The following is a 25,642-nucleotide window of genomic DNA, read 5'->3' as shown; positions in this document are numbered from 1 at the left end:
GAGTGTTCCCTTTATTTTTTTGAGCAGTGTAAGTTTTACCCTCTCCAATCAACTTTTTAATCAAAGTACGCTGTTCTTCTGAACAATGTCTTGAGCAACCCATATTTCTCAGGCTTTCAAGGAGAAATGCAGGTACAACATGTGCTGCCTGAGTCACACCTGTTTCTTCACAGAATGATTGACCTCACTTATCGAACTCCACACTGCTAGTATTTTGAAAAATTAATTATTCAAATACAGACTCAAAAACCTGCAGATCATGAATGCAGTCTCTTGGTTTTCTTAGAATCTTCTGCACCAATTGGTAAATTGTTTGACATGTGGTAATATAATTTATACCAAAAACAGTAATTAATCTGGTTAGTCATATTGGACTGCTATTATTTTGAACACTACTGTATATACCCAACAGTGGCCACAGTCAGGATGGATGCCGAGGCATCTGTCCACCACAGGGACCCATTGGAAAAAAAGATTTGTGGAAAAATATGTAACTTTTTGCTATTTTTCAACACTCTCACTACATCAAATTAGCTGTAAGCAAAATTAATCAAATTGCGACTTTTTCAAAAGTCTTAACATTCACAAGTTGCGAAGTCCAGAAAAAAAAGCTGAAAAACAGCTCTAAGGGTATGTGCACACGATGCAGAAATGCTCAGGATTTTTTCCTGAGCGTTTCTGCATCTCTCTGGCAGGAAAAAACGCATGCGGATTGTACATGCGGTTTCCTGCCAGGGACATGCGGAAATGAAGCGGTCTTCACTTTCATTTCCGCATGCGGGTTGACAAGCGCTTCCCAAGCGATTTTAGCATCACTTGGAAAGTGCTTGTCAACTTCACACTATATAAATCCATGCAACCGGCATGGATTTATATAGTGTGTGATGTCAAAAAATAAAAAATAAATCTATACTTTACCCTCTGATGGCCCCCGGTGTCCTGCTTCATCGGTCCCGGCTGCCGGCAGTGGAGACTGTAGGACCTTCCGACGTCAGCGTCACGTGACCCGTCACATGACTCTGACGTCAGCGAAGGTCCTTCATTCAACCGCGAAGTGCGCGGGAAGCCGTCAGGACGCAGCGCGGGCCGTCAGAAGGTGAGAATATATATATTTTTTATTTTATTCTTTTTTTTTTAATGGTACCTGGGTCTGGATGAGAGTCCTCTCATCCACACCCGGGTATCATCCGCACATTAGACCGCATGAAAAGCGCATCAACATATACAGTGATGCGGATTCCATGCGGTCTAATGCAAGTCAATGGCGGCAAAAGAGCAGCGTTTCCGCAAAATTAATTGACATGCTGCGGATTTTTGACCGCAGCGTTTACGCTGCGGAAAAATCCGCATCATGGGCACAGCACATGCGGATTTCCATTGGGGAACATTGCTGCCCTTCTACCATGCGTTTTTCATGCGTTTCCGCGGCGTTTACGCAACTGCAAAAACGCCGCGGAAACGCATGAAAAACGCATCGTGTGAACTCAGCCTAAAGTCTAACAATTTAAAGATGCACCCAGAAGAAAAATACAATCCTCTGAATGAGCCCTAACTGGTACTAGAAAATGACGTGACGTGAGGCTGGTCGTACAGAGTACAGCCCGCGATGTACAAGCAGGCCTCGGGTCTCCTGACATGAACTTAACAGACTCAAAGATACCTATTAGGCTGTTGAGTTCTGGTCAGGAGAGCTGCAGTCAGTCTGTATATCATGGTCCATAGTCCGACCCAAGACATTGAAGACTGCAGTATTTGCTGGGGAGGTGCAAGTTGGGCAAAGTGCTCTTCCAGTAGGGCGCCCCTTGTGCACTGGGTGTTTATAGGACAACCTGATCCTGGCCATTTCCCCAAAGCAGAATTTGTGTGCAGCGAGTCTGTATTAGGCTACGTTCCCATGGTGAGTTTTTGATATTGCAGATTTTCTGCACTTATTGGGTTACGTGCGTTTCTTTTTTTTAAATTGCGCTTTTATAGCGTTTTTGACACTGCGATTTGTCTCATGTTTTAAATAAAACTGCTTTGTTTTTTATACTTTCTGATATTTGGCTTTGACAAAACGTTATTGATACAGTCATGTGCAGATTACATGCGCTTTTAGTGTGTTTCCACCAAAACCGCATTTTCCGCTCCTAATGAAATTCTATGGGGAATACCCGCACATAAAACTCAGCAAGAGGAATTGACATGTTGCAGATTTGATACACGCACCGCAGGTCAGTATACACTGTATAAAATAAAAAAAAAATAAAAAAACAGTGGGTGTGAGATTTCTATACATCTCATCCACTTTGCTAGAGCTGTAATAAGATTCTGCATCAAAAACTCACCAAAAACTCATCGTGGGAACTTAGCCTAAGGTTATGTTCACACATGTTGGGTTTTTCAGCGTTTTTTGCTGCCGATTTTTATGCAAATTTTCAGCTGCGTTTTGCAGTACCAGCAAAGTCTATGAGAAACCAGAATTCTCTGTTCACACATATTGTTTTTGTTTTTTTTTGCATATTTTGTGCCTTGGTTGGGTTTTCGGAAAATAGAGCATGTCACTTCTTTCAGCGTTTTTCACCCATTGGAAGTAATTTATTTTTGTGATTTAACCATCTTGTCTTGGTCACTGAGATGGTTGTTTATAATAGGAGTGTTTAATTAAATTAGTGATGTGTACATTTTAAACATTGGCTGAGCTATATGTGAGATTGAACAATACCTGTGGCCCAGTGAGGTATGAAATTGAACAATGCCTGTGCAACTGAATGGCAGACCCCATAGTGTACAAGTAAATAGTGTCATACAAACTCAATGCATTACCAGTGTCCAAAGTATTCCTGAAAAATTCACCTCCCCCACTATGCCAAAACCAGAATAAGATTTTTTTTTCCACTGAACTTTATGTACATGCATAAAGGGACAAAAGGACAGTGAAAAAAAACGCTGAAAAAACACAGCAAAACCTGCGTTTTTGACGAGGATGATCTCCTGCCAGAGTTGGGTTTTGCTTCAGATTTGTGACGCTGAAAAAACCCAACATGAACCTAGCCTTAGTGTGGTGTTCTCCTGAACATTATCGGTTAATGCTATAAAGAAGATACAGTATGGTTTCACTGTTTAGAGCTCCTTAAACTGAACATTAAAACTAAAGAAACATAATATTCTTTATTAGCAAATTTTTAATTATGAAAAGAGTGAACAGCACCATAACTACAGGGGAATAAAGAAGTTGCAGTTGCACTTGGGAGCTATTGCTCCTCTACTGGGAGGGATACCTTAGAGATGGTCAAGGTTAAGCTACACCCGAAAAATGCTGGAAAAGGAATTGTGAAACCGGATATAGCCAGCAGGATCGTCTAAGAAGCAATCGAATTGTAATATTAGATCGGAATTATAATTATTATATCTGAAAGCCTGGTGGACCCTCAGTTTAAGTCAAGGGCATCTCACTTGAATTATTGAAATCCATCTGAAAACTGTACAAGTAATGCAGACCAGATCACATACCCTGCCTTTTTCGAGAAGTGACTCCATTCAGGCTGCCCAAACACTGGGCATGAATCAAAGCCTGGCAGGGGGGTTGCAGTCAGGTATGTTTTTCTCGGAAAAGCTCCGGTGTTTCACAGAAAACATAGTCCCCAGTTGGCTTTTCAAACCCAAGGTAGAGGCCAGACTAGTCCAGTGCTGGACCCTCGGCTGGTTTCTTCCTGCATCATTCTAGTTGATTGACAGGTGACCTGTCAATCACTTAGAGCAAGCACTGCCCCCGACCGTCACCGACTAATATTGCCTATTCCTATGGTTCTTGACCATGTAGGAGCTGGAGAAAGAAGCGCGGATTTACCCCCACTTTAACGGTATCAAATGTAGAGCGAGAACTTAGAAATTGAAATGCGGTTTTTATTCGACGCGTTTAGAAGCACACCTGCTTCTTCCTCAGGACAAACCACTGTGGTGTGCTTCGAAACGCGTCGAATAAAAACTGCATTTGTATTTCTAAGTTCTCGCTCTACATTTGATACCGTTGACAGCGCGGATTTACCCCTACTTTTTCTCCAGCTTCTACATGGTATACCATTGTGGATCTGCAGCAGCCTACACCTTTTCCAAACTAACACAGGGGTTGTGTCTTTCACAAACCCGCCAGTTGAGCATTTCCTCTGCCTTTGATCTTCTTTTTAACCTGTATATGGCCCTATTGCGCTCTTTATCTTTCCAGATACCTGTATAATCGTTATAGTACTTGACCAGCTTTTCAAACTATGTCGAAATATTTCAAAGTAAAAAAAAAATACCTAGCTACAAGCGTGCAACCAATTGATTCATGCTACCCGTGGTTTGGCAGCATGGATCTGGTGCTAGGTTCCCTTTTTAAAAACAAGTATTGCCCGGAGGGATTTCTACTAGGTCTGATAGATAAGGATCCCATTTCTGTGACCCCCTCCATCGTGAGACTGGAGGTCCAATGACCCCTTTTTAACAGTTCAAACCAGCCAGGAGCAGCAGCGCATAGAGGAGTAAAAGAATGACAAATGTGGCAGCAATTTTCTCTTTCCATCTTGCTTTTCTGTACTTTCTACCCGTTTTGTACAATTTCATCTTGAAGCTTGAGGAGAGAATTTCCTTACAATTGTAGTTGTATGATAAGGTTGACCCTAAAAAAAAAAAAAAAGCCTGTGCAGTATAGGGAGGTAGTGTACTCTATAGTATCTAGAATTTACCCAAAATAATAATAATAATAATAAGCCTATAACAATCTTCTGTAGAACTAATTTCACACCTTCAAGATCTCTGAATGCAGGTTTAAAGTCCTCCGAATAATTTTCTTTTTAATACATAATATGCAAGGCATTATGAAGAGTGGTACATCAAAAAAATAAAATAAAATAAAGCAAAAAAAAAAAAAGTTGGAAAAAAAAAAGCACATGGTAAGACACAAGGAGCATAGATGGAAACCACATACCGGTACATATTTTAAAGGAAATGGTAAGAAAACATAATCTACCACTAGTAATTATGACAGGAATACAATATTAAAAATAAAAAAAAATAAAATATTCATACTCACTTTCTGCAAGCTTACGGACAGACATACATGAAAAAAAATAGTGTTAACCATATTCTACAAAGGTTTCTTCCTGAGGTAAACTGTGGGATCACAATGCAGTTTTAAAAAAATTGACTTTAAAAATTGCTAAAAAGAAAAAAATATATATTCAATTATTCACAATTCATATCACGGCATGTAAAATGTGTGAAAAAGCTACCTTATCTATAACAACACAATATATACATACAGGTTTTTTGGAATTTTTTTGGGGGGGCGATTTTCCCATTTGCTATAAAAGATATACAAAGAGGCTGATTTGTGACAAAGTAGAGCTATATTTTAGGAATGTCAGAGTAACTTCATGAGGTTGTTATATTTGCGCTGAGAGAATATAGAGTTCTATAAATTTCCAGCTCCTGCGTCAGCTCCTGGATATGTCCTTCCAGAATGGCGTTGTGGTTCTCCAGACATCTTATGTACTCTTTCCTCCTGAGTCGACACGCTTTCGCTGCTTCTCTACAAGCGGTGAAAGGCAAAATACCAAAAAAAAAAATAATAATAATATTGGCGCATGCGATTATATAAAATACAATATCTTACAAAGAAATAAAATTATTCATATTGTCATTTACACTCCTGATTTGTTGGAAACCTAAATGAATAGGACTTCAATCCCAGACTCATCACAGTCCACCTTGGAGTCCGTAATGCAACCGCTTAGGCCAACGCCTTTATCCAAGTCCAAAGCCCCCCCAAAAAAAGTTATTCCACTTTATGACAATATAGATCTTTGAGGGCTTTGAGTTCCTCAATCAGAGTCTTGTTTTGGTTCTCAAGTACAGCCACACGATTCTCAAGACACTTCACGTATTCTTTCTTCTTTTTACGACACTCCCGAGCGGCTTCCCTAGGACCAACATAAAAGACATAACTATGGCAAACCAGCCATGTTGAGAAACACGAGTGGCGGCCTCCACCTTCACACTGCCCATGCAATAATAGCAATAGGATGGCGATGCACCAAGCAACCAGCAGGTAATAGCAATAGGATGGCGATGCACCAAGCAACCAGCAGGTAATAGCAATAGGATGGCGATGCACCAAGCAACCAGCAGGTAATAGCAATAGGATGGCGATGCACCAAGCAACCAGCAGGTAATAGCAATAGGATGGCGATGCACCAAGCAACCAGCAGGTAATAGCAATAGGATGGCGATGCACCAAGCAACCAGCAGGTAATAGCAATAGGATGGCGATGCACTAAGCAACCAGCAGGTAATAGCAATAGGATGGCGATGCACCAAGCAACCAGCAGGTAATAGCAATAGGATGGCGATGCACCAAGCAACCAGCAGGTAATAGCAATAGGATGGCGATGCACCAAGCAACCAGCAGGTAATAGCAATAGGATGGCGATGCACCAAGCAACCAGCAGGTAATAGCAATAGGATGGCGATGCACCAAGCAACTAGCAGGTAATAGCAATAGGATGGCGATGCACCAAGCAACCAGCAGGTAATAGCAATAGGATGGCGATGCACCAAGCAACCAGCAGGTAATAGCAATAGGATGGCGATGCACCAAGCAACCATCAGGTAATAGCAATAGGATGTCGATGCATTAAGCAACCAGCAGGTAACAGCAATAGGATGGCGATGCACCAAGCAACCAGCAGGTAATAGCAATAGGATGGCGATGCACCAAGCAACCAGCAGGTAATAGCAATAGGATGGCGATGCACCAAGCAACCAGCAGGTAATAGCAATAGGATGTCGATGCATTAAGCAACCAGCAGGTAATAGCAATAGGATGGCGATGCACCAAGCAACCAGCAGGTAATAGCAATAGGATGGCGATGCACTAAGCAACCAGCAGGTAATAGCAATAGGATGGCGATGCACCAAGCAACCAGCAGGTAATAGCAATAGGATGGCGATGCACCAAGCAACCAGCAGGTAATAGCAATAGGATGGCGATGCACCAAGCAACTAGCAGGTAATAGCAATAGGATGGCGATGCACCAAGCAACCAGCAGGTAATAGCAATAGGATGGCGATGCACCAAGCAACCAGCAGGTAATAGCAATAGGATGGCGATGCACCAAGCAACCATCAGGTAATAGCAATAGGATGTCGATGCATTAAGCAACCAGCAGGTAACAGCAATAGGATGGCGATGCACCAAGCAACCAGCAGGTAATAGCAATAGGATGGCGATGCACCAAGCAACCAGCAGGTAATAGCAATAGGATGGCGATGCACCAAGCAACCAGCAGGTAATAGCAATAGGATGTCGATGCATTAAGCAACCAGCAGGTAACAGCAATAGGATGGCGATGCACCAAGCAACCAGCAGGTAATAGCAATAGGATGGCGATGCACCAAGCAACCAGCAGGTAATAGCAATAGGATGGTGATGCACCAAGCAACCAGCAGGTAATAGCAATAGGATGGCGATGCACCAAGCAACCAGCAGGTAATAGCAATAGGATGGCGATGCACCAAGCAACCAGCAGGTAATAGCAATAGGATGGCGATGCAACAAGCAACGAGCAGGTAATAGCAATAGGATGGCGATGCAACAAGCAGGTAATAGCAATAGGATGGCGATGCACCAAACAACGAGCAGGTAATAGCAATAGGATGGCGATGCAACGAGCAGGTACTAGCAATAGCATAGCAATGCACCAAGAAAATCGCAGGTAATAGCAATAGGATAACAATGCACCAAGCAACGAGCAGTTAATAGCAATAGGATAGCGATGCACCAAGCAACGAGACAGCGTAAAAACAGGTTAACAAACACCAGATCAATGTATAGAAGCAAAAAGAAATCATGGCCGTGATGTCGTGGAGATTTCCAGCCGAAAAGCACAAAAATCAGCATGATTGCAACAGAAGCAAGACAAACTGCATGCAAAGAGGAGAAGCACAAAAGATATAAACTAGATCAGGCCTAAAAAAGGTCACACATGAGATTAGATGAGATAAAACCAGCAAAAAGATCATGAAAAACACTTAAGAGACATATGAATGAAGCCAAATTTTTGCAAAAGCGAGTCATAAAACCATTTCTCATAACCTGAGTCAAGGCGTGTGGGGGAGGGGGAAATCTGATTTTAAATGTTTATTTTTGGGAACTTCAATATTGATTACAGAGTTTAAGGATAGGTCATCACTATCAGATCAGTAGGGGGCCGATTCTACAATGAACTGATTCACTTGAATTGAGAAAGAGCTGCAGTACCACTCATGGCCACTACACAAGGCACGGCGCTGTGGAGGTTCTGGTGAAAAGCAGCTTCTTCAATCAGCGGATCAGTTGGGGTGCAGGGAAGCGACGCTAGGCCCCCACTAATTTGATATTGGTCACTTCTTTTGAGGATAGGTCATCAATGTTTGGATCTTGGAAAACCCCTTTAAACTTGAGTAGTCATCTATAGGTGGCACTAGTTTTACTTATAAATTGCATCCTTTTTCCCAGGGAGGATTGTTCTACAAGTCACACGTCGTCTTTATTTTAAGCGTATTCAACCTTAAAAAAGCGATAACTAAACGTTCGAAAGAATGAACACATGCATTTCTCTGCAAAATGACTTGCTTCTACATATGTTCACTCTTTGAGCCGAGATCTCATTCTGCGCGTGCGCCACCTCTGGCGCCATTTTCCTGAAGACCGCAGGAGGTCGATCTGCCAATGCGCTGACGCCATTTTCATGAAGACCGCCACCAGCGAGAGCGCCGCCCACAGCTAAGACGGCACCAACCCGAAATTCAAATTAATGCAACAGAAGGGGAGGAGGGGCCGCAGCTGAGCCCTCTGAGCCGAAGACGCAACCCACAGTCCCAACCTGAAGCATCGAAATTTAGCATTAAGGTTTAATGAAAACCAGGCTGCAGATTTGCAGATGTGAACCCTTTGGTTATGACCATGGCTGTAGCATTACCATCAACTATATCATGACATTGGAAAGGATCCTTCTTGTCCAAAGACACTGGGCCACCAGGACCAATAACATCATACTATGACAGTGCCCATCTAACATACTGCTTTCTAGATACTTCTGCCCTAATTAACCATATTTAAGATATCCAGTGGTCAGCGACATCTTATGAAACATTTATATTATATTGATTAAAAGGAAAAACACTTTAATGGGCACCTAGTATTGTATGAAACTTTTGACATGCAAAAGTTTTGACCAGAAAGGGTGAAATGTTCTATATTTATTATGGCTTGCACTTTTCCCTCAGGAATACTCCAACCTAATAAAATAGTTTTCAGCAGTCTCACTATCATCACTGACAGGATTAAAATGATATCAGATGCTGCCTAACACCGGAGTCATCAATCACAATAGATGAAGTCGCAGCTCACCTCCTCCCCCTCCCTTCACAATGACCTTAGGGTATGTGTGAGCGTACCCTAAAAGTTAAAATCTGAAATAAGGAACATTTTATGGGATTTATTGGGTTTATAAGGCTAAGAAATGATGTTCACAGCTGCACCTCTCCTAATGTTCTGTGATTGTATGTCACCAGCCTGCACTTATGACGGCCCCAATGATTATGGACACATCCGGATATAGATCTACAGACAATACTGCCATGTGCAGAAAAGGGTCACGGTAACATGTGTGTACTGTTCAGATTGATGGAGGGTAGAAAACGAAGATCCAATGGAGGTAAAGGATAATGTGCAGCCTGAAGCAAGGAATAAATGCATGGGAATTAGATGGATGTGCAGTTTGGCAGGAACTCTGCTAGCTGCTATCACCCGTCCTCTTATTGAGCAGTAGCACGCACAGCAGGCAGAGCAGCGACAGCTAGGAAAGCAGAAGAACAAGGGTTACATAATGGAAAGGAGCATTTAAAGTGTAATGCTGGAGGACAAACAGCGAAAGATAAAATTTTGGCCAAAGTTATGGATCGCTAGACGTTTCGCCTAGAGTGCAGTAACTACAGAGCACAGCAAACATTTATTCTGGCCATGATGAACACTTGATACCAAAACAGTATTTGATATATGAGCTACAAGGCTCATGATGGCACTGCTTGGTTTTCATGTTGCTGCGGCACAGCACTGGTTAAAGAAGCACTCCTGTTAGTTTGAGGACTCCTTGAACATGTGTAAATGTTAGTGTAGGGCAGTGTCAGTGTGTTACTATGCAAATTGTCTCTTCAGACTTGAACTCTAGCGCCACCTATTGGAAGTATCAATCCTACAAGTAAATATCGACCCTTTAACGCAGGGTTCCCCAACTCCAGTCCTCAAGGCCCACCAACAGGTCGTGTTTTCAGGATTTCCTTAGTATTACACAGGTGATAATTGCATCACCTGCACAGGCAATAATTCCATCACCTGTGCAATACTAAGGAAATCCTGAAAACATGACCTGTTGGTGGGCCTTGAGGACTGGAGTTGGGGAACCCTGCTTTAACGAGTCGTGCAATATGACTTAGGATAAAAGCCAAACCAGAATCTCAATTTGTAGACACGGTGTTTCGGGGTATTGCCCCTCATCAGTGCAAAGTATGAGATCTGATTTGGGTAGGTGAGAGTGTGTTAATATACTCACCGATGGCTGTCTTTTCCGGCTTCCAGCTCCGCTCATCTTCTGAGTCGCGTGACAGCGATTCAGACTCTCTGGATCACACTGCGGTCTCTGTGTGACCCTACGGAGTGTCAGTACGAAGCCCCATAGACTTACACTGTAAAACAGACCTCCGGCTCACACATAGAGTGTAGTGTGATCCAGACAGTCTGAATCTTCGTCACATGACTCAGTAGAGGAGCTGCGCTGCGCTGGATACTGGAAAAGATGGCGGTCAGTGACTATATTAGCACACTGACACTGCACTAACATTTCCACTGGTTTAGGGAATAAAAAAATTAAATTTTGCATGAACGGGGGTGCTTCTTTAACTTTGGGGGCATGTCCGGCTCCATAACACTGGCCAAATTAAATCTACCTTAGAGGGGTATTCAGATTATAACTACTAGACCTGCGAAGGTTTGACCACTAAGACCCCCAACTGATGAACAGAATGGGGGGCTACTGTTTCTACTCTGCTACCTCCATCAGTCCCATAAACTGGGATTGGAGGGACAGCAAAGATACTCGACCACCAGTCTGATCCAATAGGGAGGGGGCACAAGTCCCCATTAGTGGTTTCAGGAGTCAGACCCCCGACTGATCCAGTAGTTAGCACCAATAAGTAATCACTCATTAGACCTGGAGTGCCCCTTTAAGTTTACTTTATGCAGTTAATTACCTGTTTTTCATTAGTCGCAGCTCTCGCTTCCGCGTTACCTCCTCCGCCAACTGCTGAGGGATATGCAGGTCTGTGGATGAGGCTGCCACAACTATTCCCTGAGGCAGTCCAGAGCCCGGCGTATGGATCTGGTGTGCTGGCATCTCTCCAGTGGCAGCTGCAATGTACAAAATAACAAATTCTCATTAATAGACATTTAATCAGGTCTGTTTTGGAGAAATGTACTGTCCCTAATATAGGTGTATTTTTATACTTCTCAAATCAGTATACATTATATTACAACTGCCCATTACTACACAGCCACGTTATTGTACCCCTCCCCCGCACCACCTGATGATGTCATATGTAACAAAGCTCGCTCATCCGAATCAACAGGAAATACGTGATGTCATCACTCGGGAATCCGCCAGGACGAGCTCCCCAGACGGGAAAGATTTACAGGTGCGACTCAGCAAATAGACATTATCCATTGGAGAATGAAAAGCTTTCAGCATTAAACTCTCGTCTTTTTCCAAGATCTCCGCTTGTACTTCTTTAGGGTTAAATCATTGGGGTGCATGGCTCCTTACAGTAACACTATGCGACCACGACCTGACACAGAAACAAAAATGGTCCCTGCTGAACAGCAAGCAGAGATCTTGAGAACTTGGAGGAATAACTTATTTGTTAAAGCGGTCAAACCCCTTTAAATTGAGTCCAAATAATTAAAGACTTTATAGAAAAGTCTAAGGCGTCATTCACATGTCAGATTTATTTTCCCCTTGTAATGATGGAATGACGGCTTCACGCTCTCCACAAGGGGAAACGTTACCCCTTAGACCCCCCCCCTATCGTAGGCCTCTCATCCAGCCAAATCAGACCTCCTGCTTTGCACTGATGAGTGGCAAAACCCCAGAAACATGCGCCTGCAAATGGAGTTTGGCTTCTTATTCTAAGTTATGTGGGAAGGTTCTTGTTAAAGGGTTAATATTGAGTTTTGGGATGGCTGCCTCTAATAGGTAGCACTAGAGTCCCTGTCCTCGTCCTCTATGATGAAGCTACTAGCATTTTATTTTCCTAAGGCAGAGGTATTGGCACTCCGGTGCTCCAATAGTTAAAGGCACTTTGCACTTACAATACGTAAAAGATATATAGTTATCTCAGCGCTAGAGGTTGTGACGTCATTCCGCCTCCTCCCTTATTACACCTCCATGAGTAATGCAGTCTAGTTGTGACCTTGATCACAAGAGCTTGATCGTTCCCACGGCCATTGAGACCCGTCAAAACCGTTATTATTTATACATATGTGACAGCACAAGTCAGGAGATCACAAAGGAAGAACAAGAGGGCTGCGAGGGCAGAGAGCTACTTGTGGAAAAAGCTATATAGCTAGAATATGGATACAGGGCTATGCCCCGCGATCTAGTGGAGCGAGAGGCCAAAGTGCCAGAGTGGGTGAAATACCTAAAAGCCTACGGGCAAGGCCATGGGTTTATATCGCCATAAGTGAGTGTGTAATATTATACATATACTGGGGGCCACTGTTCAACTGCATGTAAATATTACATTACCCTTATTCACAAATGTCTCTCTTCTGTATGTTAATAAACCATATAGTTTGTTGGATGAATATCAGATGCTGCTTTTATCTGCACATAGAGAATCCGATGTATTTGGCCAAGTACGGCTCATATAAGGGGGCAAGTGGCTTCTCCTGCACAGGGGCCCACCGGGGAATACACCAGTCCTCCTGTGGGCCAGTCTGAGCCTGCTGTATGTAGATAAACATACTATGTGTGTGTATATATATATATATATATATATATATATATATATATATATATATATATATATATATATATATATATATATATATATATATATATATATATATATACATACATATATATATATATATATATATATATACACATACACACACACCGTATACAAACACATATACTGTATGTAGATACACACACCTATACTAATATTATTCACACACACTGTACACAAACACACAGATATATTGTATGTAAATACAATATACACAGACATATTTCCATGTGTATCTATAAACATATGGTATATACCGTATATATCTACATATATAATATATGCACATTATAAACAAACAAGCATATACTGTATGTGGATATATTACACAAATCTATATACTGTATGTAGTAGACACTAATGTGCAGTTTCCAAGTTTCTCTCAGTACCACATACAGACAGATACATAATACAGATACATATTCACACAGGTACATACAATATACAGACATACAGGTACATATACACATATAGACAGATACAGGTACAGATACACAGTATACACAAATACAGATACAAAGTACAGGTATGTATACATACAGTATACACACACACGTACATACAGTATAACCATATAAACACACATATAGTATACATATATACAGTACAGACCAAAAGTTTGGACACACCTTCTCATTTAAAGATTTTTCTGTATTTTCATGACTATGAAAATTATACATTCACACTGAAGGCATCAAAACTATGAATTAACACATGTGGAATTATATACTTAACAAAAAAGTGTGAAACAACTGAAAATATGTCTTATATTCTAGGTTCTTCAAAGTAGCCACCTTTTGCTTTGATGACTGCTTTGCACACTCTTGGCATTCTCTTGATGAGCTTCAAGAGGTAGTCACCGGAAATGGTCTTCCAACAATCTTGAAGGAGTTCCCAGAGATGCTTAGCACTTGTTGGCCCTTTTGCCTTCAATTTTGAATAAATCCCCAACAGTGTCACCAGCAAAGCACCCCCACACCATCACACCTCCTCCTCCATGCTTCACGGTGGGAACCAGGCATGTAGAGTCCATCCGTTCACCTTTTCTGCGTCGCACAAAGACACGGTGGTTGGAACCAAAGATCTCAAATTTGGACTCATCAGACCAAAGCACAGATTTCCACTGGTCTAATGTCGATTCCTTGTGTTCTTTAGCCCAAACAAGTCTCTTCTGCTTGTTGCTTGTCCTTAGCAGTGGTTTCCTAGCAGCTATTTTATCATGAAGGCCTGCTGCACAAAGTCTCCTCTTAACAGTTGTTGTAGAGATGTGTCTGCTGCTAGAACTCTGTGTGGCATTGACCTGGTCTCTAATCTGAGCTGCTGTTAACCTGCGATTTCTGAGGCTGGTGACTCGGATAAACTTATCCTCAGAAGCAGAGGTGACTCTTGGTCTTCCTTTCCTGGGGCGGTCCTCATGTGAGCCAGTTTCTTTGTAGCGCTTGAGGGTTTTTGCAACTGCACTTGGGGACCCATTCAAAGTTTGCCCAATTTTTCGCACTGACTGACCTTCATTTCTTAAAGTAATGATGGCCACTCGTTTTTCTTTACTTATATACATACAGGTGCATATACACACACACACATACACATACACACACATACATACATACATACATGTAGTATACACACACAGGTACATATACACACACATACATACATACAGTATACACATATATACACACACACCCACTTCCCGGCTTCCCAGCACCATCCACCACAGTCTGGGCTGCCGGCCTCCGGCTCGGTGCCGCACTCACCCCACATGTTCCCGGCACGGTCGGTCCCGCAGCGCTCGGTGCACCGGGGCGGCTGGCTGTGCCCGGCTCTGCTGCTGATGATGATGATGATGACGCGGCTCGGTGCTGACGTCAATGTGCATCTTGTTTAGTGTGACATTTCCACTTCCCCGGCTGTAACCAGATTCCAGGAAATCTCATGACGTCAGCGGCTCCGTCAGAGGGGAGGGGCCGGGCAGCAGCTGACAGCCGGGGCTGCTCCCCCTCCGCTCCCTGGACACTCGCACAGCTCTGCTCATCCACAGCCCGGTCACCGGTGGCTGCCGATGCTGGGAGTTGTAGTGCCACTGGCACGGGTTACATGAAGGTGACCGCTGAGACAAGTCAGTGTGGGTCTCCGGAGAACTACTGGAGGCGGCATGCTGGGAGTAGTAGTCTCCGGACATGACTGATACTTACCGTAGTCATCTCTGGTCACTGCCATGTCCCCGCAGTGCTGCAGCTGTGTCTTTGCTGTCAGTGCCGCCGCCGCCGCCTATTAATGTGTGCAGCTGATGACATCATCGTGACGTCACCGCACAGAATAGCAGGGGTGAGGAGTGTTATTTATTACTCACAGGCAGCGCTGATAGGAGGGACATGGAGTGCCGACGATTTCTGGTGATGACGTCACAGTGTCGTCATAGTCCAGATGGAAACATTCACAGAACACAGCTACTATCAGAGCAGTGTAATTAATAAATAATTTGGAAAGTTAATTTTTATTAGATATAATTTATTTTCTGGTTAAAGGGAAGAGAGATATGAACTTTTATATATATTTTAATATTTTCAGTGTTTTTTTTTACATTTTTTATTGTTCCGTCTAGGGGACATGACTCTGCGATCACTTGTACAATGCAATACTTTAATATTCAGTGTATTGGTGGCGCCGTAGGTGCACAAACAAGGCAGACACGGGGGACTGCAGTAGGGGCTAGCTGTGAGCAGGTGAGCTGCTGTGACATCATAAGAAAGTTTCAGTCAGGTGAGCTGCTGTGCAGTGACATCTCAAGGGAGTTTCTATAAGGTTAGCTCAGTGACATCACAAGAGAGTTTCTATAAGGTTAGCTTGGTGACATCACAAGGGAGTTTCTATAAGGTTAGCTCAGTGACATCACAAGGGAGTTTCTATAAGGTTAGCTTGGTGACATCACAAGGCAGTTTCTATAAGGTTAGCTCTGTGACATCACAAGGGAGTTTTTATAAGGTTAGCTCAGTGACATCACAAGAGAGTTTCTAGAAGGTTAGCTCAGTGACATCACAAGGGAGTTTCTAGAAGGTTAGCTTGGTGACATCACAAGGCAGTTTCTATAAGGTTAGCTCTGTGACATCACAAGGGAGTTTTTATAAGGTTAGCTCAGTGACATCACAAGAGAGTTTCTAGAAGGTTAGCTCAGTGACATCACAAGGGAGTTTCTAGAAGGTTAGCTTGGTGACATCACAAGGCAGTTTCTATAAGGTTAGCTCTGTGACATCACAAGGGAGTTTCTATAAGGTTAGCTCGGTGACATCACAAGGGAGTTTCTAGAAGGTTAGCTTGGTGACATCACAAGGCAGTTTCTATAAGGTTAGCTCTGTGACATCACAAGGGAGTTTTTATAAGGTTAGCTCAGTGACATCACAAGGCAGTTTCTAGAAGGTTAGCTCGGTGACATCACAAGGGAGTTTCTAGAAAGTTAGCTCGGTGACATCACAAGGGAGTTTCTAGAAGGTTAGCTCGGTGACATCACAAGGGAGTTTCTAGAAGGTTAGCTTGGTGACATCACAAGGCAGTTTCTAGAAGGTTAGCTCTGTGACATCACAAGGGAGTTTCTATAAGGTTAGCTCGGTGACATCACAAGGGAGTTTCTAGAAGGTTAGCTTGGTGACATCACAAGGCAGTTTCTATAAGGTTAGCTCTGTGACATCACAAGGGAGTTTTTATAAGGTTAGCTCTGTGACATCACAAGGGAGTTTCAAGAAGGTTAGCTCAGTGACATCACAAGGGAGTTTCTAGAAGGTTAGCTTGGTGACATCATAAGGCAGTTTCTATAAGGTTAGCTCTGTGACATCACAAGGGAGTTTCTATAAGGTTAGCTTGGTGACATCACAAGAGAGTTTCTAGAAGGTTAGCTCAGTGACATCACAAGGGAGTTTCTAGAAGGTTAGCTTTGTGACATCATAAGGCAGTTTCTATAAGGTTAGCTCTGTGACATCACAAGGGAGTTTCTATAAGGTTAGCTCGGTGACATCACAAGGGAGTTTCTAGAAGGTTAGCTTGGTGACATCACAAGGCAGTTTCTATAAGATTAGCTCTGTGACATCACAAGGGAGTTTTTATAAGGTTAGCTCAGTGACATCACAAGGGAGTTTCTAGAAGGTTAGCTCGGTGACATCACAAGGGAGTTTCTAGAAGGTTAGCTCGGTGACATCACAAGGGAGTTTCTAGAAGGTTAGCTCGGTGACATCGCAAGGGAGTTTCTAGAAGGTTAGCTCAGTGACATCGCAAGGGAGTTTCTAGAAGGTTAGCTCAGTGACATCACAAGAGAGTTTCTAGAAGGTTAGCTGGGTGACATCACAAGGGAGTTTCTAGAAGGTTAGCTCGGTGACATCACAAGGGAGTTTTTAGAAGGTTAGCACGGTGACATCACAAGGGAGTTTCTAGAAGGTTAGCTGGGTGACATCACAAGGGAGTTTCTAGAAGGTTAGCTCGGTGACATCACAAGGGAGTTTCTAGAAGGTTAGCTCGGTGACATCACAAGGGAATTTCTAGAAGGTTAGCTCAGTGACATCACAAGGGAGTTTCTAGAAGGTTAGCTGGGTGACATCACAAGGGAGTTTCTAGAAGGTTAGCTCGGTGACATCACAAGGGAGTTTCTAGAAGGTTAGCTCGGTGACATCACAAGGGAGTTTCTATAAGGTTAGCTCAGTGACATCACAAGGGAGTTTCTAGAAGGTTAGCTCAGTGACATCACAAGAGAGTTTCTAGAAGGTTACCTCAGTGACATCACAAGGGAGTTTTTAGAAGGTTAGCACGGTGACATCACAAGGGAGTTTCTAGAAGGTTAGCTCGGTGACATCACAAGGGAGTTTCTAGAAGGTTAGCTCGGTGACATCACAAGAGAGTTTCTAGAAGGTTACCTCGGTGACATCACAAAGGAGTTTCTAGAAGGTTAGCTCGGTGACATCACAAGGGAGTTTCTAGAAGGTTAGCTCGGTGACATCACAAGGGAGTTTCTAGAAGGTTAGCTCGGTGACATCACAAGGGAGTTTCTAGAAGTTAGCTCGGTGACATCACAAGAGAGTTTCTAGAAGGTTAGCTCAGTGACATCACAAGAGAGTTTCTACAAGGTTAGCTCTGTGACATCACAAGGGAGTTTCTATAAGATAAGCTCTGTGACATCACAAGGGAGTTTCTATAAGGTTAGCTCAGTGACGTCAAACGTGAGTTTCTATAAGGTTAGCTCAGTGATGTCAAACGTGAGTTTCTATAAGGTTAGCTCAGTGATGTCAAACGTGAGTTTCTATAAGGTTAGCTCTGTGACATCACAAGGGAGTTTCTATAAGGTTAGCTCTGTGACATCACAAGGGAGTTTCTATAAGATAAGCTCTATGACATCACAAGTGAGTTTCTATAAGGTTAGCTCTGTGACATCACAAGGGAGTTTCTATAAGATAAGCTCTGTGACATCACAAGGGAGTTTCTATAAGATAAGCTCTGTGACATCACAAGGGAGTTTCAATAAGATAAGCTCTGTGACATCACAAGGGAGTTTCTATAAGGTTAGCTCAGTGACGTCAAACGTGAGTTTCTATAAGGTTAGCTTGGTGACATCACAAGGGAGATTCTATAAGGTTAGATCTGTGACATCACAAGGGAGTTTCTATAAGGTTAGCTCTGTGACATCACAAGGGAGTTTCTATAAGATAAGCTCTGTGACATCACAAGTGAGTTTCTATAAGGTTAGCTCTGTGACATCACAAGGGAGTTTCTGTAAGGTTAGCTCTGTGACATCATAAGGGAGTTTCTATAAGATAAGCTCTGTGACATCACAAGAGAGTTTCTATAAGGTTAGCTCAGTGACGTCAAACGTGAGTTTCTATAAGGTTAGCTTGGTGACATCACAAGGGAGATTCTATAAGATAAGCTCTGTGACATCACAAGTGAGTTTCTATAAGGTTAGCTTGGTGACATCACAAGGGAGTTTCTGTAAGGTTAGCTCAGTGACATCAGAAGGGAGTTTCTGTAAGGTTAGCTCAGTGACATCACAAGGGAGTTTCTGTAAGGTTAGCTCAGTGACGTCAAATGTGAGTTTCTATAAGGTTAGCTCGGTGACATCACAAGGGAGTTTCTATAAGGTTAGCTCTGTGACATCACAAGGGAGTTTTTATAAGGTTAGCTCTGTGACATCACATGTGAATTTCTATAAGGTTAGCTCTGTTACATCACAAGGGAGTTTCTATAAGATAAGCTCTGTGACATCACAAGTGAGTTTCTATAAGGTTAGCTCGGTGACATCACAAGGTAGTTTCTGTAAGGTTAGCTCAGTGACATCACAAGGGAGTTTCTATAAGGTTAACTCAGTGACATCACATGTGAGTTTCTTTAAGGTTTGCTCGGTGACATCACACGTGAGTTTCTATAAGGTTAGCTCGGTGACAACACAAGTGGGTATCAGTCAGGTAAACTAGTGTAGTGACACAAATGAATATCAGTCAGGCATGCTGCTATGACATCACAAGTGTGTTAACGTCAGCCATTCTACTGTGAAATTACATTTACAGTATTCATGTAAGTTCAAGGATGTGCATAATATACTTGACAACTCTGCAGAGAGATAGCTGTCAATCACTAGTAGGACCGCCCACTGGACTCCTATGCATACAAACACCAGGGACTGCAATGAATAAAATACAAGTTATACTGAATCTTTTCCAACAAACCGATAGATCATTCTGCTCCGCTTCTCCTTCTTTATGCCAGGCTGTGCAACAAGACAGGTTCCCTTTAAATATGGGAGAAATTTCTAACCTTATCAAGTAATAAGAGATAAGCGAAACAAGGCACCAGTGGTTGTAGCAGCTTCAGAGACTGTGCAGATGAGCAGACATTTAGGCAGTTCTCATCCCTAATAGATGTACAGTGGATGTGAAAAGTCTACACACCCCTGTTAAAATGCCTGTTTTTTGTCATGTGAAAAAAATCATTCCAAGAAAAATCTTTTCAGGGTTTTTTCCACTTTTAATATCTCCCATAATCTGTACAAATTCACTGAGAAACAAACTGAAATCATTTAGATAGGAAAATAAAAATAACAAGACTAAAATAATGTGGTTGCATAAGTGTGAACACCCTCTTATAATTAGGTTTGTGAATGTGTTCACAATTAGCCAATCACATTTAATTTTATGTTACATGGTAGTCAGCACACGGCTGCCCTCATTTACAGTAATTCTGATTAATCTCATATAAAGTTTTGCTGTTCTAGTAGGATTTTCCTGCCATTTTTTTAGCAGCTGTCACGGGTGTGTCAGGTTTAGCAGACAGTCATTCTGGATCCAGCTGTAGAAGGTCGCTGCGCTTGGCCTTGTAGACTCCTTCTTGATCCTTTCATCATACCTCCCTCTCTAGGACCCAGCGGTGATCTCCACCTTTTGCTACTAATTAACACACCCTTGCTGGATCTTTAAATACACTCAGTTTCTCCAGAGAGTTGCTGGTGATAGAAGTATATTCCTCTGTTCAGGCCTGGAGTTCTAGCAGACGGCTAGATTCTTCTTGGAGTTCCTTTGTGGAGTGTAGTCATGATCTCTCTGGTGTATTCTCAAAGATAAGTGTATCCCCATGTCTGTTTCCCTGTTTGTTTTTTTAGTTGCAGTGGGGCTGACTAGTGCCCACCCCTCTCCCTCCCTACCTAGGGCCTAGTTCTAGGGTCAGGCAGGGATAAGGTATCCTGCTCGGCGATAGGTGTGGAACCTATTTAGGGAAGATAGGTGAGTCAGGGTGGTGTTAGACCAGCTTAGGGGGTCTCCACTCCCCCTTTCCCTAGTTGCTGGGCTTCCCCCCTTTTCCCATCATCGTACTCTGGGTTCTTCTCATACCTAGTATGACAGTTGCATTTTACAGCAAAAGCCATGGTCTGTAAACCACTTACAAGACAGCAAAGGGATCTCATTGTTAAAAGTTATGAGTCAGGAGAAGGGTACAAATCATTTCCAAAACATTATATATATAATGGAACACTGAATTGGACTTTCCTAAAAAATTGATGAAAATACAAGAAAAAAAATGGGTCAGGGAGGCGGCCAGAAGGCCCACAGAAACATTAAAGGCGCTGCAGGAATTTCGGTCAAGTACTGGTTTTGTACTGCATGTGACAACAATATCCCATATTCTTCATGTGTCAGGCCTGTGAGGTAAGGTGGCAAGATGGAAGGCTTTTCTTACGAAGAAAAACATCCAAGTCGGCTTTGTTTTGCCAAAATCTACAAGAAGTCTGGCAAAAGCATGGGGGAAAAGTGTTAAAGTCTGATGAGACCAAGATTAAAATTTTTGGCCATAATTACAGAAGGTATGTTGAAGCCACTAATGGAGTACCCATGTTTGTGATCTCATCTGGTTACATCTTTTACCTTCTGCTCATTACACATTACACAATCCATTGTGCATTGTGCTGAATCATCCAGACGATCGTCCGCTTCCTCTGACACTGGATTTTATTTTTGAAGCAAGTAACAGCTTTAAAATAGGAGCAGACGTCTATTGGACCACAACCGTCCCGTATTCGGTGGGACTGTCCCGATTTGAGGACTCAGTCCCATGTCCCATCACGGCACAGGTGTTCTCCCGGCAAGTGCCGGGGCCCTGAGGAAGCGGGGGGCCCACACGCCGTCGGGGACTCCAACATGCTATGGGCCCGGTGAGTTGGGAGAGCCTGGTCCCAGCGCCTGCGAGTGGGCCGCCGCTTCTTCAGGGCCACGGCACTTACCATAGTAACTTACCTTTCCCCGTTCCTCCGCATCTCCTGACTCTGTGACATGTCAAGGCAGAGGGCGTGCTGACATCACTACACTGCACCCTCTACTCTAACAGTGCAGAGTGCGGGAAGACACTGAAGAGTCCTGACCTGCCGCCAGCGAGGAGAGGTGAGTATGTGATTTCTTTTATATATGGGGGCCATACTGTATGTGGCTACATATGGGGCCCATACTGAATGGAGCAATATATGGGTCCCATACTGTATGGAGCATTATATTGGGTCCATTATTCTGTATGCAGCATTATATGGGCCCATTATTCTGTATGCAGCATTATATGGGGCCCATTATTCTATATGCAGCATTATATGGTGCCCATTATTCTGTATAGAGCAATATATGGGGTCCATTATTCTGTATGGAGCATTATATGGGGCCCATTATTCTGTATGCAGCATTATATGGGGCCCATTATTCTATATGCAGCATTATATGGGGCCCATTATTCTGTATGGAGCAATATATGGGGTCCATTATTCTGTATGGAGCATTATATGGGGCCTATTATTCTGTATCGAGCATTATATGGGGCCCATTATTCTGTATGCAGCATTATATGGGGCCCATTATTCTATATGCAGCATTATATGGGGCCCATTATTCTGTATGGAGCAATATATGGGGTCCATTATTCTGTATGGAGCATTATATGGGGCCCATTATTCTATATGGAGCAATATATGGGGTTCATTATTCTGTATGGAGCATTATATGGGGTCCATTATTCTATATGGAGCGGTATATGGGGTCCATTATTCTGTATGGAGCATTATATGGGGTCCATTATTCTGTATGGAGCATTATATGGGGTCCATTATTCTGTATGAGCATTATATGAGGTCCATTATTCTGTATGGAGCATTATATGGGGTCCATTATTCTGTATGGAGCATTATATGGGATCCTTTATTCTGTATGGAGCAATGTATGGGGTCCATTATTCTATATGGAGCATTATATGGGGCCCATTATTCTGTATGGAGCATTATATGGGGCCCATAATACTGTATGGTGGACTATGTGGTGCCCATAATACTGTATGGAGGACTATATTGTCCGGTCTGCACTGTGCGCTTCAAGGATTCGTCGGTTTTTGAGCAATTGTAGAATTTACAATAGATATCACTTATGTAATGAAAGAAGTCAGTGAAATCTTTGGACTTGTACTATTCCTATATTTCTCTGCCCTATCTATGCATCATGAATCCGTGGTACTCTTTCACTCGGGGACGCGAAAACCTGGAGTTGGCCCTGGGAAAAAGAAATGGTAAATGGGCGTGGATTGGAGTGTGGCCAGGGACGTGCACCTTCCAGAGTGGGGAGGTATGTGTAGCACCCCGAGGGCTCGGCTGCTACAGGGGTATTGCACCTCGAACCAGAGGTGCGGTATTCCACTCCCGGGTAAGGATGGAGTGTGGACCAGGACTCAGTAAGCTGCATGCACCACACACACCCCATTTCCGAGGGACAGCTCAACGGTGCTCCCACTAGACAGTCTGAGGAGAAGACAGGAAGCAGAGCCCCTGCATGGGCTCTGCTCTGCAGGCAGGCCTTGTCAGGAGGCTGGAGCCTGAGAGAGAGAGAGAGAAGAAGGAACAGAAAGGAAAGTAGGAAAGGAACTGGAACAGAGGAGAAAGGAAGCAAGGAACACAGAGAAAGGCCCAGAGACACGAGGACAGAAGGAACCCCATATGCCCAGAGGAGATACTGGGTGAAGGGTTGGCAGAACAGGGTACCGGAACCCAAATTGGTGGAGGCAACAGATTCCTCAGCCAAAGACCGGAGGTTGTTACCACATCTTGGTGCGACCCCTCACTACATCCACCAGAAAGGCATACTGTATAGGGTCAGGGAAACCGGAGAAAGGTTTCGCCAACAGAAGGCCCGAGGGAGCTGGACAAAGGTGGGTCACTGGTGGGGACGGCCGGAGAAAGGAAAGAGAAGGGAGTTCTGTGCCACACTCTGGAGTTGCCTGGGAGTTGGTCGAGTCCCTTGCCTGGTGGACGCAGCATGACTCGGGCGGTCCTAACTGCGCACAAGTGACCTGATAAAGAACTGTGAGTAAAGCATTGAAAACTGCAACTGCACGTCTCTGTGATTCCTCGCCGCACCAGCACCATTAGTACTGGGACGCTCACACCATCACCACCATCATCCACATTAGCTGCCCTGAGGCAATACTTCTCCCGTGGGGAGTCATCCCATACTCAGCTGCGCAAACAACATCAGCCTCAGCGGTCTGCAGCGCAGCGGCGGTCCCCACTGACCGCAATCCACGGGTGGCGTAGTCGGACATTTGCTATACATTAAGACTGCCACTGGTTTGACCACCCTGGGCACGGACCGGGTCACCGCCACACGGAGACTACAACCCCCAGCGATCCGGCTCCGGGTATCCCCCTGCACAGCACAGGCCCAGGGGGCGCGTCATATGCATAGACTATAATGAGCACCAAGTAGTTAGCGGTTCTGTACCATTTCAAAGGTAAGTAGCTGCCAATTTAAAAAAAAAGGAAGCTTGGCAGCAGAGTATTTGCTTTAAACTCATACATTACACTTCTGATTTATGCCCATTATTTCCAGAGATATCATATATCAGACTCGGAGAGCTGCCCAAGGAGGATTTTGCAGCACCACACATTTGTTTTTCTTATCCCTTAGCACCATCAACCATATATTCACAGCACTACAGCTATGCGGTTAGCGCCGAGTGCTGTGAATGCATACCTCCTCATCTCACCAGATGCAGCAGGGCATGTTGTCCCAGAAGGTCATCAGCTTGTCTTTATTTCATATGTATCTGCATCCTCCAGACACAGAAGCAGTTGAATGCATGGTGAAGTAGGGAGCTGTCAACTCCCTGCTCCACCATTCAGTCTGTGCCCCACTGCACTGTCTGAGGCACACAGCAGCAGGCGCAATGATGTCATTAGAAAGCACTGAGTCACACACAACACAGACCGGAGCAGACCTGCAGATGTACCCAACTTATCATGGGAAAGGAGAGGGGGTGAGTATAATATACTATTATACTGGGCATGGGGGTGAACTTTGTGGACAACATAATGTGTTTGGGGTACTTAGGAGCATCACATTGTGGAAGGAATGCAAAATCTGGGGGCATCTTTCGGTGGGAGGGGAATGCAATGTGTATCTTTGGGGCATCATACCATGTAGATGGGCATCATACTGTGTGGGGACTCATCAAATTGTGTCAGGGCCAGCAAAGCGGTATCATACTATGAGAGAACACCATTTCTGTTTAGGTTCCGCAAAAAAAGAACTGGGCATGGCTAGCGTGTGGCTCAGGGTAAAAACAAATATATGCTTTTTGACATTGAGTCACTACTCACGTACAAGTCATGATACAGGGTAGTCAGGAGGTCCGAAGTCAGATACCAGGAGGGCTCGTAGTATGGAGGAGCAATACAAAAACGTGGTCAAGTAACAGTCCGGGGTCCAAATGGCAGGAAGGTACGACAAGATAAGGGGATAAGACAAACGAATAGTCAGGCCAAGTCCGGGGTAAGGTACCTGAGGTCAGAGAGCGTCATACGCAAAAGGGATAACACACACGAGTAGTCACAACAAATCCTAGGTCCGGCAACACGATCAGAGAATTGGACCCAGAGCTAAGCACACACAAAGCTACAACTGACAGAGACAAGAGACAGACAGACAGCTAAATAGCCTGGGAATCATTATGAACAGGAGATACCTGT

At 43.6% G+C, this 25,642-nt stretch overlaps 1 protein-coding gene across 3 annotated transcripts; it reads right to left on the bottom strand.

Annotated features, from left to right (window-relative positions):
* Positions 1–3,146: 3,146 nt before the first annotated feature.
* On the bottom strand, positions 3,147–15,441 carry CREM (cAMP responsive element modulator). Of its 3 annotated transcripts, XR_012320043.1 has the most exons (4): positions 15,321–15,441; positions 11,311–11,467; positions 5,054–5,942; positions 3,147–4,640 (listed from the first exon to the last, which is right to left on the bottom strand). XR_012320043.1 is itself a non-coding variant. In XM_073677635.1 (3 exons), the coding sequence occupies exons 1-3, from the start codon at positions 15,343–15,345 to the stop codon at positions 5,798–5,800; spliced, it is 327 nt and encodes a 108-aa protein (XP_073533736.1). In that variant the 5' UTR covers positions 15,346–15,441; the 3' UTR covers positions 4,788–5,797. The 3 variants fall into 3 exon arrangements, 2 of the variants coding, with proteins under 2 accessions (XP_073533736.1, XP_073533737.1); XM_073677635.1 differs by lacking the exon at positions 3,147–4,640 and having other exon boundaries at positions 4,788–5,942; XM_073677636.1 differs by lacking the exons at positions 3,147–4,640; positions 15,321–15,441 and adding an exon at positions 14,883–15,101 and having other exon boundaries at positions 4,788–5,942.
* Positions 15,442–25,642: the final 10,201 nt, after the last annotated feature.

Source organism: Phyllobates terribilis, unplaced genomic scaffold (assembly GCF_046119375.1).
Source record: "Phyllobates terribilis strain yellow unplaced genomic scaffold, ASM4611937v1 Scaffold_4__5_contigs__length_816908805, whole genome shotgun sequence".
Taxonomy (NCBI): Eukaryota; Metazoa; Chordata; class Amphibia; order Anura; family Dendrobatidae; genus Phyllobates; species Phyllobates terribilis.
This window is presented reverse-complemented; position numbering and strand designations above follow the sequence as displayed.